General features: G+C 39.0%; 2 protein-coding genes across 2 annotated transcripts; both read left to right on the forward strand.

Annotated features, from left to right (window-relative positions):
- The first annotated feature begins 2,377 nt into the window (after positions 1-2,377).
- LOC143846494 (GLABROUS1 enhancer-binding protein-like) lies at positions 2,378-3,922 on the forward strand. Its single transcript, XM_077354933.1, has one exon. It carries the CDS (start codon positions 2,543-2,545, stop codon positions 3,734-3,736), a length of 1,194 nt encoding a protein of 397 aa, XP_077211048.1. The 5' UTR covers positions 2,378-2,542; the 3' UTR covers positions 3,737-3,922.
- A 7,663-nt stretch (positions 3,923-11,585) lies between these two features.
- Positions 11,586-12,295, forward strand: LOC143846495 (putative histone H2A.3). Its single transcript, XM_077354934.1, has 2 exons — positions 11,586-11,847; positions 11,938-12,295. Exons 1-2 carry the CDS (start codon positions 11,659-11,661, stop codon positions 12,157-12,159), a joined length of 411 nt encoding a protein of 136 aa, XP_077211049.1. The 5' UTR covers positions 11,586-11,658; the 3' UTR covers positions 12,160-12,295.
- Positions 12,296-14,200: the final 1,905 nt, after the last annotated feature.

Genomic DNA, 14,200 nt, shown 5'->3' on the forward strand with positions numbered 1-14,200 from the left:
CTTTCTAATGTCTCTTCCTTAATAGCAACTTTCGGATCTTCGTCATGAGATATCTGTATCGATGAGGGTAAAAATAGTCACCCAATTGAGAGTTGGCACTAGACCTGGCAAAATGGGACACGTACCCGCTGGTACACCCGGCCCGCAGGGGTACCGGTACCAATTTCATTACCCGCGAAAAAAAATACCCATAACTGTGACCCGTGGGTGGGTTTGGGTCGGGCGTTGGTGCTTGCGGGTTACCCGCCATTCGGTTTTCAAATTTTTATTCTTAAAGCTTAAACACTAAATAGTAAAAAATAGACTATGTAGGTGGGCTAACAAAACAAGTCAAAGCAATTAAACTATGTGACCGGTATCTGTGGTTATACCAAAACAAACACTTGTTAAAGTAAATGAAAATTTGTATGATGAATGGGCGTATAAACATGTACTCATCATCCCATCCTTGATATTTGATCCAACAGTAGCTGACTTGTTAAGAAGCTGTTGTTGGATTAAATATCAAGGCTTGTACATCCATCGTACCACCTTAATGTGTTCGTACACCCATTCATCATATAATCTCTTTTGGTAAATATATATATAATTTCTTCTTTAAATTTGCCGGTTTACCCGCGAGTATACCCATACCTGCCCGGGTGGGTTCCGAGTTCATAAAAGGCTACCCGTACCCACACTAGTATTTCTTATCCGTACCCGCACGGGTTGTACCCGTACCTGCATGGGTTACCAGTTTGCTAGGTCTAGTTGGCACGTGTCCAGGGGTAAAGGGGTAGTTCCACATCTAACCCAAGGTAGCTCTAGAAGGTAGAAACCCTAAAAGACACACCTAGTGCTAGTCGTCACGGTCAATTTTTGAAGTCAACTACTCCAAGAAAGCTGGAAAATAGAGTATAATTATTCAATCAGCTGAAGCAGGAAACATGGCCGGTCCTCACAGGGAATCCTAGGGGGATCCTTCCCGGTCCAGAAGGCAAGCCAGAAGCCACTGGCTTATTATGAGAATATCTCCCAGCCAATCAAGGGAGAGCCCAAAATAGGCAACTCTCTCTCACTTCAATCAACCAATTAAGTAGAGCCCGAAAGTAGTGTATCAATGAATGCAGAGGGGCTGATGTACTTCACTTCAGAAGGATTCAACGAATTTGATTGCCAGGTACACTGCAGTTGGGTGTCCCATGTGATGAAAAGGGGCACATTTATCATTTCCCTTTTAAATTCCTTTAAAATTAAGAGGAATGATACACTGAAGGTCACCATTGCAAAAAAAAAAAACCGTCTACAAGTTCGCCCCATTGGTCCTCGTCAGTAAATGCACTTTTATATAGACTAATGCAGGCGTCCTTGTTGCTTGTTTTTGCAAGGGCGTCCTTGAGTTTGACATTCATCAAAGAAAAAAAAAACTTATTGCCTTATTTGGTCAATGGGTCCTACTTATGCCTTACGTATGTGAACAGGTCTGTTGATCGGAATGGCAACCATGTGTCCAACTAAGTGCGTGTTTGGCGTACCGTTTAAAACACCGTTTGGCGTTTGAAACACCGTTTTGGAGCCAAACGGCCGTTTGGGAGTGTTTGGGTGCGCAACCATCGTTTGAAACGCAGTTTGAAGCACTGTTGGCGTTTTGCAAACGGAGGGAGGGAGGTTCATTTGCAAAATGCCGTTTTGAACGGAGTTTTTGGGCTGTGGGTTTTTACATGTTTGCCCTTACCAAAAACCCAATTTTACATATATGCGTGCGATTTTATGCGTTACGTCAAATACCAAAAAAGTGGGGGTGTTAATATCATTCTTGAGGACACAAATTTGTTAAATTGTTAATATTTAATTCAAAACAAGGGGCTTCTGATATCATTATATGATCTCTTAATTTTGATTTTTTAAAGACAAAAGAATTAAAAGAAATCCTAGTTTCTTACTTTCTTCATCTACTTTGCAAAGTTGTAAACCCTTTCACGCCTCACTGCCTCAGCGCCTCCACTCGTCTGTCAAATCCTTCAAATCCGGCCGTTGAGAAGAAGAACCTAATGAGAGAGTAGTTGAGTTACATTCAGGCCAACTAAACAATGCTCTTTTTTGTCATTTTACCACTAAAACTTCGTTTTGGGGCATTTGCAACCAAACACACAATACCTTTGTTTGCCGTTTAAAACGCTGTTTTGATCTGGCCAACCAAACATGAAAACGCCGTCACCCTAAATGCCGATAATGCCATATTTAGACGAGGGAAATGATTTTTTCACTCCCTGTAGGGATTATGCGCCCCACTCTTAACGTGATTTGGCATAAAAAAGCGTTAAAGACACGGGGTGAAAAAATCATCACCCTTAGATTTTTACCAAAATAAAGTTAAAACACGTTCCAAGTGGAAGCACAACCACCACAATGACCATCTCTAGTTGTGTTGCCAAATATGATTTTACCGTCCTCCGTTGGAAACCCTAACCCTAGCTATAAATGATACAAGTAAATACAGTGCAAATCGGACTTTGATCACCCGTCTGATCTCTCTCTCGTTCTTCTCCTCCGCAACAAGAAAATGCCTCCCAAACGCCCCACCACCGTTCCGAACCCCCCTCCTTCCTTTTCTTCAACATCTGGTTCCGAGGAAGAAGAAGAAGAGGAAACTAGCTCTCCTCCTCCTCCCAAACCCCAAGAAAAACCCTCTGATGAAGAAGACGAAGAAGAATCCTCTGATGAAACCCACAGCATCAAACCTTCCCAACCCAAAGAACAATCCAAATCCGAATCCGGCGAGTCCGAATCCGAATCCGATTCCGAGTCTGACTCATCTCCACAGAAGCCTGATAGCCACCGCGCAGCTCGTGCTGCCGACCCCAACATAAAGCCCATCAACTCCAAGCCCCTAGACGACGTAACCAAGTCCAAGAAGCCTGCAGCAAAGCGTTCCTTGGAGACCAGCAAGATCGGCAATGATTCAAAGAGGCGGAAGGCTTCAAATGAGAGACTCAACAAGGAAGATGAGCCTCTCAAGAAGCAGTTATTCAACAAGGAAGATGAGCCTCTCAAGAAGCAGTTATTCCAGAGGCTGTGGAGCGAGGAAGATGAGATTGCAATTTTGAAGGGCATGGTTGAATACATCAAGAAAGGCTCCAACCCAACAGCTGACAAGGAAGGTTTCCATAGTTTTATCAAGGAATCATTGCATATTGAAGTTAGCAAACGTCAGATAACCGAAAAAATATCAAGGTTGAAGAAGAGGTATGAGACCAATTTGAAGAGAGGGGCCAAGGGGAAAGTAGTGAATTTCACTGAGCCCCATGAGAAAATGGCCTACGATCTCTCTAAAAGGTTATGGGGCAGTAATGCGGATGTTAAAGATGAAGACGAAATGACGGAAGCTAATGGGGGTGATTTGGAACTTGTAGATATGAAGGCTAGTGGTGGTGTGAAGGCTGGTAATTCAAGAAATCAAAATACTACAGAGAAGTCTTTCACTTTGCCTAAATCGGAGAGCCCCAAGGACGCGGATGACGTAGTACATAATGGATTTCTTTACTCTCAGCTCAGTAGGAATTTGAATATGTCATCGTATAATGAGAGTATTCTGAAGAAAGGTCTGAATTTGATTGAGAGTGCAGATGCAAAGAGGTTAGAAGAGAGATGGAAGAAACTGCATATGATTGAGATGGATGTTTACAGGCAGCGTTCCGATTTAATTAAAGAGCAGATGGATTTGATCTTTGATGCGCTTAAGTCATCGCATTTGTAAGTTTCTCTGAGGTAATGGTGGCGTGATCTTTAGTTAAGTATTTGTGTGTTTTTTAGTTTATGTTTGAGAGAAGAACGTAGGTTCGAGTATTTCATTGGTGTTTCCCCAAATTTTGAATCTTTCACTTTGTTGTTTAGACTGTTATTTTATTTATGTGATTCTAGTAAATTACTAAATTTTGGTTTACTTCATTGTGAATTAATCACGTGAGTATTGCTGATGGTTTATGCTACTGGCTATAAAGATGATGAGACCTTTGTTGTAGTTTGTGATTTGGAGTTTAGCTTCATATATATATATATATGAGGAAATGGTTTGTGTGCAGCTGCACATATAGCTTATCTGTGCATGGCTGCCACAAACCATGGGGGGGCCACATTTTTGGAGGGATCCAAACCATTCATTTGGAAGGTCCTTCCATGGATAGGGTGTGTACCAAAAATCAACCCCATAGGATCATCCTAATCCAATCAAAGGTGGAGGGGAAAATGGACACACTGTTTTTGCCCATTTTTTCCCTCCACAAATGGCAGGGTTAGGATGATCCTATAGGGCTGATTTTTGGTACACACCCTATCCATGGAAGGGCCTTCCAAATGAATGCTTTGGATCCCCCAAAAAAGGTGCCCCCCCCCCCCCACACACACACACACACCATGGTTTGTGAGCCATGCACATATAAGCTTATATGTGCAGCTGCACAGAAACAATTTCCTCTCTCTCTCTCTCTCTCTCTCTCTCTATATATATATATATATATATATATATATATATATATATATATATATATTGAATGATATTATATAAGAAATGGGGAGAAAACTTTGGCTGCTAAGATGGTTAGTACATAGGAGACAGATTCTTAGGATACGACCCACTCAGGGAGGAAGACAATAAAAAATTTCTAGCTTCTCCCCAGCTACCCCCTGTTTGGCAAGTCTACTCGCTTCTGAATTTTCAGATCTTTTGACATGCTTGAAGGAAATTGACGATCTTGCTACCCGATCCGAGATCTCATTGATCCAATGAGCAATCTCAAAGGGTGAGGGGAAGACCCCTGGAGTACCTAGTGACATCGAGGGAGTCACCCTCAACTATGAGACTATAAAAAAGGCTTGGCTCGATGAGACGAATTCCTTGAAGAACCATTCTAACCTCTATCTCATTTTAATCCGCCATCCCCAACGGCTCCGAATAAGCCAATGACGTCGCCCCCTGACCATCTCTAATAAGGCCACCAACTCAGCTGAACCTGGGTTCCCCAAACTTTGAACCGTCAAAGTTCAATTTCCTCTTTCCTATCTCTGGCGGAACCCTCCCGCTATTGATAACCTGAGCCTGCTCCTTGCTGATATAGATATCTCTCCAATAGTGAGAGACGAATTTAAACTCTCGAAGGATTTCGACCCATGCAATAGTGAGAGACCTATCACCTTGGTAGAGATGTAATAGTGAGAGACCTATCACCTTGGTAGAGATGTAATAAGAGCTATCAACTTTTTTTTTTTAAATGGCAAATAAATTTCATTAAAGAAGGACAAGGACCGAGAAGGACCCTGGCAATACAAGATTAGGCAAAGAAAGGAAACATAATAAAAAATTACATCAATCAAATGACTGTGTGTGTGTGTGTGTGTGTGGGGGGGGGGGGGGGGGGGGGGTTGGGTGGGATGTGGAGGGGAATCAAATAACTCAAAACTTCCTTTTGTCACCCCCTCTTATTAAGCATGATATAATTAATGGATGTATTTAATTGGCTATTGGTGCCATAGTTCTAAAACTCTCCCGTGTCATCATGGACTCCCCCCAGTCGACTCCATTTTCTCTTGCCCACATTCCTTGTTTTGCCCTACAGAGTCAATAAAAACTCTTTTGACTCTCTTGAGTTATGACTGCGCCAACCGAGTACTCAATCATGTCAATTGCGTTCTTGGCTGCGTCCACGCCGAGTCAACAAGGATTTTTTTTGCCGCATTTTGATCCGCATCCGCTTTTTTAAACACCAATCGGTGCTTTGGGCAAGATGAAGGATTTTGATAGAGTCCAAAGGTTAGTTGTTGGGCTCTACGATCAAAAGTGGGCCCCTTTGATCCCTTCTTTGACTCACACATTTTATGTCATTAGTGGGTACCATCTAGTTCGGGTGAACAATTTTATTGGATTAGGCTGTGTTATTCTCTGTCCTTGAGATTTCAGAGGAAATTGATTCAAATTGAGGTTTTCGGGTTTTATTTGAAGGATTGAAGAATTTTAGATTTTTTAAAATTAGTGCTTGTACGGATGTTGGAAGCCATTAAATTATGGTTTGTATCTTTTTTTTTTTTTTCCGTTTTCAGATAGTTTCCGGAACATGAATTAGCTGAGATAAAATTTATTTTGACAGATTTAAATCCCACCTTATTGATTGGTTTTTGAAGGGTGTTTCGGAACCTATAAAAATATGATTTCTGTTACTCTTAGAATATATTTTTTTTATCGAAAACAGAGCATGTTTATGCAATAATTTTTCTCCAACATCTTGAGTTTCACATATTCTAGGTGTTTTCTGGAGTCTTATAACCCTGTTTTGGCTCTCTTTGGCACTTCTGTTTTCTTTGAAGTTGTTTGGAACACTGATGGGAGGAGGGAGGTGGGAGGAGTTCCTTATTGATCTCTGTTCCTATAAACAGAAGAATCCCCACACTGAGTGTTAATTGTGATTTTATGGCTATGCTTCTTTCGATGTAAAATGGTCGTAAAACAAGGCCTATGGAGAAGCTTCATAGCGTATACCACATACATTTCTTCACTACTAAAAAAAGGACTAAAGAAACATATTGGGAAGAAAAGAAGCCTCTTTTGTTGTATAAAAAGATAAATATACACTACATTTACATGGAAAAGTATCTAATGGCAACATTAGAGAATATTTTCTTTTTTAGGTTTGTTGGGTGGGGAATATCCAGGTTCGAATTCTACAGTTATGTAAAGAGTTGCAGGCAAGGCAACCCGAAGCTTAATGGAGAAGAACCTCCACCCAAAAGAAGGAAAAATAGGAGGTGGGGATCTTCCTCTTGTACTATTCTCTAGTGAAGTGGGTACTGGGTAGGAAAGCCAGATTAACAACATTGTTAAGGCTTTGTTCTAATGGTTATGATCCAAATGCTGCAACATGCTCAAGGGGTTTAATCTCAGCTTACATACTAAATATAAGAGACCCAAAAACACAGGTCCAGACGTAGCAAAAGAAAAAGGAAAAAGGAAAAAAAACTGTATGACTTCTAATAGTAGTATTTGCTACAGATGCATTTAGAATACAAAGCGGTGCAGAATTATGAGAACATACAGTATCATAATCACGAGTTAAAGTCAAAATCACCATAGAAAGCACTGATCTAGAATTTCGTACAATTTTACTTTGGCATGAGTAGTAAAAACTGATTAGGTTATGTAGTTTGCATTGTTTGTTAGTGCTGACAACATATGTATACATTTTTTATTCAATACAGAATCTTGTACTTCATTTACAAATGTATGGTTGATTAGAGCAAGATTTATTTTCAAATTTTGTTTTCTTTTTGGAGAGAATGTAACACTTGTGCTTAAATCGGTTTTTGAATGATTAAAGCTTGTTCTGTTGATGTGTATAAATATTTATATGTTGTGCATGTGCATACATTTTTTTAACTTCTATCAGGGGCTTCTATTTCTCACTCCCCTACTTTGGTTCTTCATTCATGCTGTTCGAGGTTAGCTTAAATTGCCTATCGTTCTCGGTGTTAACTTTGTTTCTGCTAGAAAGTCGAAGGCAAGGGTCCCCTGTTGTTTTCATATAGAAGTTTTGGCATCACTAGTTTATTTTAAGAATTGTTCTATAGTTGGTACAGTTGCTATGTCTGCGTCTTAGTCTGAAGCCACTATTGCAATTCTCTGATTTTTGTACTAAAATCAACTATTCTTTGATGTAACATTGCCATGTGTACAATTAAAAAAAAAAAAAAAAACTTTGTCATGTGTGGAAAACGGTTTCCAGCAACCATGCTGTTGATTCATGACTGTGAGTGTATTAAGAGATGAAGAGTTATGGTGTTTCTTGAACTGCAAATCCTTGGCTTCTAAATGGACAAGAATTTTGAGATGAATGTGTTAAAACTGAAATGTAAGTGTTCTAATCTGTGAAGTATTATATAATAGAATAGCAAAATTGCAATGTTAGTGTCCGGGGGCAGTCAAGTGTCTTCCTAGTAGAATTCTTTGGAGAGTGACTGCTTAAAACTTTGACAAAGTAGTCCAGGAGGTGAAAACAATTTGGAATTGGCAAATCTAGTAACCACTTGAAGGCTCATTTGTTTATAAAGCCATATTGCAAATTGGGCCGTTCTAGACCGTAGACTGCCATTTTGGAAAGGCCCAAATTGCAGTTTGTTTTGAGCTATGTTTTTTGAGCTGCATGCTCCAACCTTCACCATTTGTTAACTTAGATTTCTGATTTTAATTTTCCGCAAAAATCTATTTCCCTGAGTTATATTTGTACCCAAATGATCCCGTAGGCCTTGTTTGGAAGCCAGGAAATTTGTCTTCATGGAGGAGTAGTTTACCGAGTGGTGTGAGAGGGGCAGGGAGAGTGATGAGGAAGAGAGTTGAGAGGGCAGGGGTGAGAAGATGGTATGGAATCGCTGAAACATCGGAAGAGAATTGAGAGGGCAGGGGTGAGAAGATGGTCTGGAGTGGCTGAAACATAGGAAAGGAAAATGTTTTTAAGTAGAGTGTTTCTATTGCCTGTTTTTTAGCCTCATGTCAGCCTCTCCTCACTCTTGCCCTTCTTAATTCTCTTCCTCTCTCACCCTCCTTGCCGTTCTCCCACAATATCTTTACAAGAAATGCATTGGCTGTATCAACAGCTTGTTCAATATTTGACAGAATTTGAGCTTGTGTTTATGTTCAATGAAGAAATAGTGGTGTTGGTAGTTGTAGTGTTCTCTAATAGGTGCTGTTAACAAAGAAAAGAAAACAATGCTGTAAAGAAGAGTGGCCAAACCAACCGAATATTTTATATGGCCATCCATTATTAAGACAAACCAACTAGGGATTGTCTTGGATTTGTGAGATTTCAAATCCAAATCCGAAGGTAGCCAAGAGAAGAGATTTTAGATTTGGAAACATTGGACTTGAAATTTGAATACTCGCCAATATTTATAAATATGAAATTTGGAAAATATGGATTTCGGATTCACAAATTGCTCAGCAAATGTCCTCCATTAAGAGAGGAAATACTCGCTTTCATTTTCTTAGTATTGTTTGGTTACCATTTGCTATCTACACAATTCCGGCTGTAAAATTTTCAAAGGGAGATGATTTTTTCACCCCCCTGAATGATTGTGCGCCCCACGGTTAACGTGATTTGACATACAAAAAGAGTTACAGTCTATCACAATTCACGTTACAGGTGGCGCATAATCATACAATGGGGGTGAAAAAATCATCTCCCTTTTCAAATGCCAATCTTTTTTACTATTTGACTTTTCTCTCACATGAAGAGAAAAAGGAAATTACAAAAAATGAGAATATGTTTTAATTTTCTTTTAATTCTAGGGTTTTTTGCTGATTAGTCCCTACTTGCAAAGTAATTGCTTAATAGTCCTAAGAAAAGCATATTGTCCTACAAAATAATTGCTTAAAAGTCCCTAAAGCTAACATCCGTCAATTTACTCCGTTAAAAATTTTAAAATGGCAAATTTACCCTCCCAGCCTTTAATCTTTTTAGCCCATTTTCAATTTCCCTTCTTGTATTTTTGGAAAAAAAAAAGAAAAGGAAATAGTCAAAAATAGTATCTCTTCCAATATTTTCGTCAAAAATCCTTTAACAAAAAATCATTCAACAATTAAAGTTTTTCATTGCAAATTAAATTATATGATTTAGGTTAATTTGGATGAATATCATAATAAATTGAAGACCCCTCTTAATAAAAATTAAATAGGGTCGGGTTGGAGTTATCTTTTCTTCACGTGTAAATAAAGTAAGAAATTTTAGGTATTTTCCGTTTCAAACTTGTTGAAGGATTTTACAAGATTTTTGACGAGAATATTGGAAGAGATACTATTTCCCCCTATTTCCTAATTATTTTTTCCGAAACATATTGGAAGGGAAATCGAAAATGGGCTAAAATGGATTAAAGTTGGGAGGGTAAATTTGTCATTTTCAAAATTTTGAAGGAGTAAGTTCACTTATGTTAGTTTTAGGGACCTTTTAAGCAATTATTTTTTAAAAGTAAGACAGTTATGATAATATGCTTTTCTTAGGGACTATTAAGCAATTATTTTGTCAAGTAGGAACTTATCATAAAAAATCCCTTAATTATAATTTCGAACCCAAGGTCTCTCCTATTATTATCCTCATTGCGGAGAAAGAAAAGGAAATTGAGGAATTTCTCTATAGCAAATCTCGGCAGATCCTTCTCGACTAAGCTGGTAGAAAAATCCTCTTAGGCTAAACCCCCTTTGAATAAGGAAGAAATGGTCTATCTTAAGGAGAATATAGAAAGACTAAAATGTATATATATTTCTTGGGATTTGCCAGGCAAATTTGCTGAAAGCCATTTCACAATTGACTTTTGCATGCGAGAACAGCCACAAAAGCTCACTTTTCAAAAGATTTTGTCTTATTCATTTAATTCATCTAAGTTGGTTGTTCTTTCAATGAAAAGCCCCCATCGAAATGGCCGCTATTATCTAAGGTACTTCTGGCAAATCCAATGCTCATCTCTTCCCTGTTGACTACAAATTGAACTAATCTTCTTCGAAACTATGCGGCTCAACCAAACAAGGATCCATCTTGTTATCAACCCATTGTGGAGAAATGATGGAAAATTGAAGGATTTTACCAACGACGGTTCCAAGGTTTCCGGCTGAACCTAAATTACAGAACAATAAATAACACCTTCTCCAACAGCTTAAGCTTTTGGAGAAACTGGTCGTTTCACTTTCGCATGGCATCAGAGCCAAAGGTTCCGAGTTAAAACCTCCTTGATAGCAAAAGTCCAGGTGCAATGGCCAAACCCAAAAGAGGGTCCACATGAGGGGGCATGATAAAATCCCCCCCTCCCCCCCCCCCCCCCCCCCCGGGTCTTTAAGTTATTCGTTAAGTTTTAAAGGCAAAGAAAAACATTAAGGTTGGGGGGATTTTATCCGTCTGAGTGGGAAAAATATCATTTCCCTGCTTCGTTTGGTTGCACACAAGCTTGGCAGCCGTCGGAATTTGGTTTGAAATTGGCATGCCACTCCACTTTTGGTTGCCAAAATGTATCGGACTCCCTTTGATTCCCTTGGATGTCTCTTATATAATAATTGCTTGTTTCTTTCTTGTTCCCTTCTTCCAAAAGCAAAGAATCATGGTTTAATTTTTGAGGGAATGATGCTCTCTCTCTCCTCTCTGTCAGTATTGGTAATGGCACCCCATGCTTTTCCTCCTTAGTATATGCTGCGCAACTAAACACTATTACACAATTTTATGAGGTAATTCTAAGCAAATCAAAATGCTTTTCCCTTCCTTTGGACTTTCTATTCCGCTACTCTCCGAGCCACTCCAAGCACCCACGGGGCAATATCCCCTCAACAGGATTTATTTGATACAAGGCTATTTTCGTCATTTCAATTGTCCAACTCCGTCACTCTAACGGGCTATTTTCGTCCTTTCATTGATCAAAAGCGGTCTCTTACTTCAAAATCCTGAGACATATCCGTACACCACATCCGACCGTTCAATTAAAGGTTAATTGACGGCCAGAGATTGCTATCCGCGCACTCGTCTGTGATTGGCCAACAATTCCCTCACACACATATATAAATTGGGGTTTCCGAGCTCTACAACAAAACAAATCCCCATCGAAGACCCCTTCTACTTCTTTGCAAACACCTACATTTTTTTCAATCTCGGCATCTTGACAATGGCAGGCCGTGGAAAAGCTATCGGTGCCGGAGCTTCAAAGAAGGCCACTTCTAGAAGCAGCAAAGCCGGCCTTCAGTTCCCCGTCGGCAGAATCGCCCGCTTTCTTAAGGCCGGAAAATACGCCGACCGTGTTGGTGCCGGAGCTCCGGTATACCTAGCAGCCGTTCTCGAATACCTTGCCGCAGAGGTAATTTTTCTCTAGGGTTTTCTCTTTTATTCTTTTTCTAATTTTTTTGTGATGTTTATTTTATTGACTTATTTTTTTGGTGGGTTTTAGGTTTTGGAACTTGCGGGGAATGCAGCGAGAGACAACAAGAAGACTCGGATTGTGCCTCGGCATATACAGTTAGCTGTGAGGAATGATGAAGAATTAGGAAAATTGCTTGGGTCTGTGACGATTGCTAATGGTGGAGTTATGCCTAATATTCACAATCTTTTGTTGCCTAAGAAGGCTGGTGCCTCTGCTTCTTCCAAGGCCGTCCCTGCTGATGATGATTAGTTTATTTCCCCCCTCTTAGTTTGATTAACCTTTTTTTTTTTTTTTCCAGAAATTTTGTAACTGTTGGTAGGGTTCCATCAGATTTGTAATTTCATATGAATGGAATGGAAGCGTTGTGAATTTCAGTCTTCATTTATTCAATGACTCGAATTAATTTTGTCAATTTTCTTCCCACTCTGAAACTGCTTATAAATGGGCCTCTTTTGCTTACCCATCAAAAAAATAAAATAAAATAGAATTTGTTGTTTATATCTTGATTTGTGGTATGAAATTAGTAACATGCCTTTTTAGTGGGTGGTTGGCATCTGATAATCTATTGTAACATTGCTCTAAATTTTGGTCTTTTATTTCCCTCAGTGATAATAGCTTTTGTTGTGTCATGAGACTTTCAATGGTGACTTTAGGTGGTCTTCTTTGAGCGGATTGATGAGAGAATGCATAATAATAGATGAGTTTTGATTGGCAGCATTGCTTTCATGCGCAATATCTAAAAATGGTGTTTTAATTGATCCCTTTTTTTAAAAATTAATGGGAGGTTAGTTATCCCTCTGAAAAGATGCAGTGGGTGGGAGTGGATTCTAGGTGCCAAGTCATGGAAGGTAGCTAAGGCCATTAGAGAATGTATCATACACCAAGTATCAATATAACATGTCCTTGTCAACCAATATCAATATTAAGTGATTATAGGCTCTTCCTCTCTCATCTAAGCCTGCTAAATCTGGCAGTATATGAAATCCAAAGAGAGTGATCGGTACAATACTATGGGTTCAAAGAGGATGAAAGCTCCGTCTTTGAAGCTCTTCTTGGATTTCTTGATAATGTCTTTGTTTCTTGGTTTGTAGCGGATAGGAGAATATGGGCTCCACCTCTATCATCTAAGCCTGCTAAATCTGGCAGTAGAGAACATCAAATGAAGATATATGGATTAGGCTTTACTATACAAAAAAATATGGATTAGGCTGTGTTATTCTCTGTCCTTGAGATTTCAGAGGAAATTGATTCAAATTGAGGTTTTCGGGTTTTATTTGAAGGATTGAAGAATTTTAGATTTTTTAAAATTATTGCTTGTACGGATGTTGGAAGCCATTAAATTATGGTTTGTATCTTTTTTTTTTTTTCGTTTTCAGATAGTTTCCGGAACATGAATTAGCTGAGATAAAATTTATTTTGACAGATTTAAATCCCACCTTATTGATCTTTTATTATTGATTGGTTTTTGAAGGGTGTTTCCGAACCTATAAAAATATGATTTCTGTTACTCTTAGAATATTTTTTTTTATCGAAAACAGAGCATGTTTATGCAATAATTTTTCTCCAACAGCATGAGTTTCACATATTCTAGGTGTTTTCTGGAGTCTTATAACCCTGTTTTGGCTCTCTTTGGCACTTCTGTTTTCTTTGAAGTTGTTTGGAACACTGATGGGAGGAGGGAGGTGGGAGGAGGGAGGAGGGAGGAGTTCCTTATTGATCTCTGTTCCTATAAACAGAAGAATCCCCACACTGAGTGTTAATTGTGATTTTATGGCTATGCTTCTTTCGATGTAAAATGGTCGTAAAACAAGGCCTATGGAGAAGCTTCATAGCGTATACCACATACATTTCTTCACTACTTAAAAAAGGGCTAAAGAAACATATTGGGAAGAAAAGAAGCCTCTTTTGTTGTATAAAAAGATAAATATGCACTACGTTTACATGGAAAAGTATCTAATGGCAACATTAGAGAATATTTTCTTTTTTAGGTTTGTTGGGTGGGGAATATCCAGGTTCGAATTCTACAGTTATGTAAAGAGTTGCAGGCAAGGCAACCCGAAGCTTAATGGAGAAGAACCTCCACCCAAAAGAAGGAAAAATAGGAGGTGGGGATCTTCCTCTTGTACTAATCTCTAGTGAAGTGGGTACTGGGTAGGAAAGCCAGATTAATGTCTTTGTTTCTTGGTTTCTTGATAATGTCTTTGTTTCTTTGGTTTCTTAATGGAGAAGAACCTCCACCCAAAAGAAACAAAGACACTACATGAAATTTATATAACATGTCCGTGTCAAC

This window comes from Tasmannia lanceolata, unplaced genomic scaffold, assembly GCF_043159265.1.
Source record: "Tasmannia lanceolata isolate RefF3 unplaced genomic scaffold, GAP_Taslan_0.1 ptg000015l, whole genome shotgun sequence".
NCBI lineage: Eukaryota > Viridiplantae > Streptophyta > Magnoliopsida > Canellales > Winteraceae > Tasmannia > Tasmannia lanceolata.

Bases quoted from the DNA above. Each gene is read 5' to 3' on its own strand.
- LOC143846495 (XM_077354934.1), top strand. From the start codon at position 11,659: ATGGCAGGCCGTGGAAAAGCTATCGGTGCCGGAGCTTCAAAGAAGGCC. The intron at 11,848-11,937 runs GTAATTTTTCTC...GGTGGGTTTTAG, and splicing joins TCGAATACCTTGCCGCAGAG to GTTTTGGAACTTGCGGGGAA.
- LOC143846494 (XM_077354933.1), top strand. From the start codon at position 2,543: ATGCCTCCCAAACGCCCCACCACCGTTCCGAACCCCCCTCCTTCCTTT.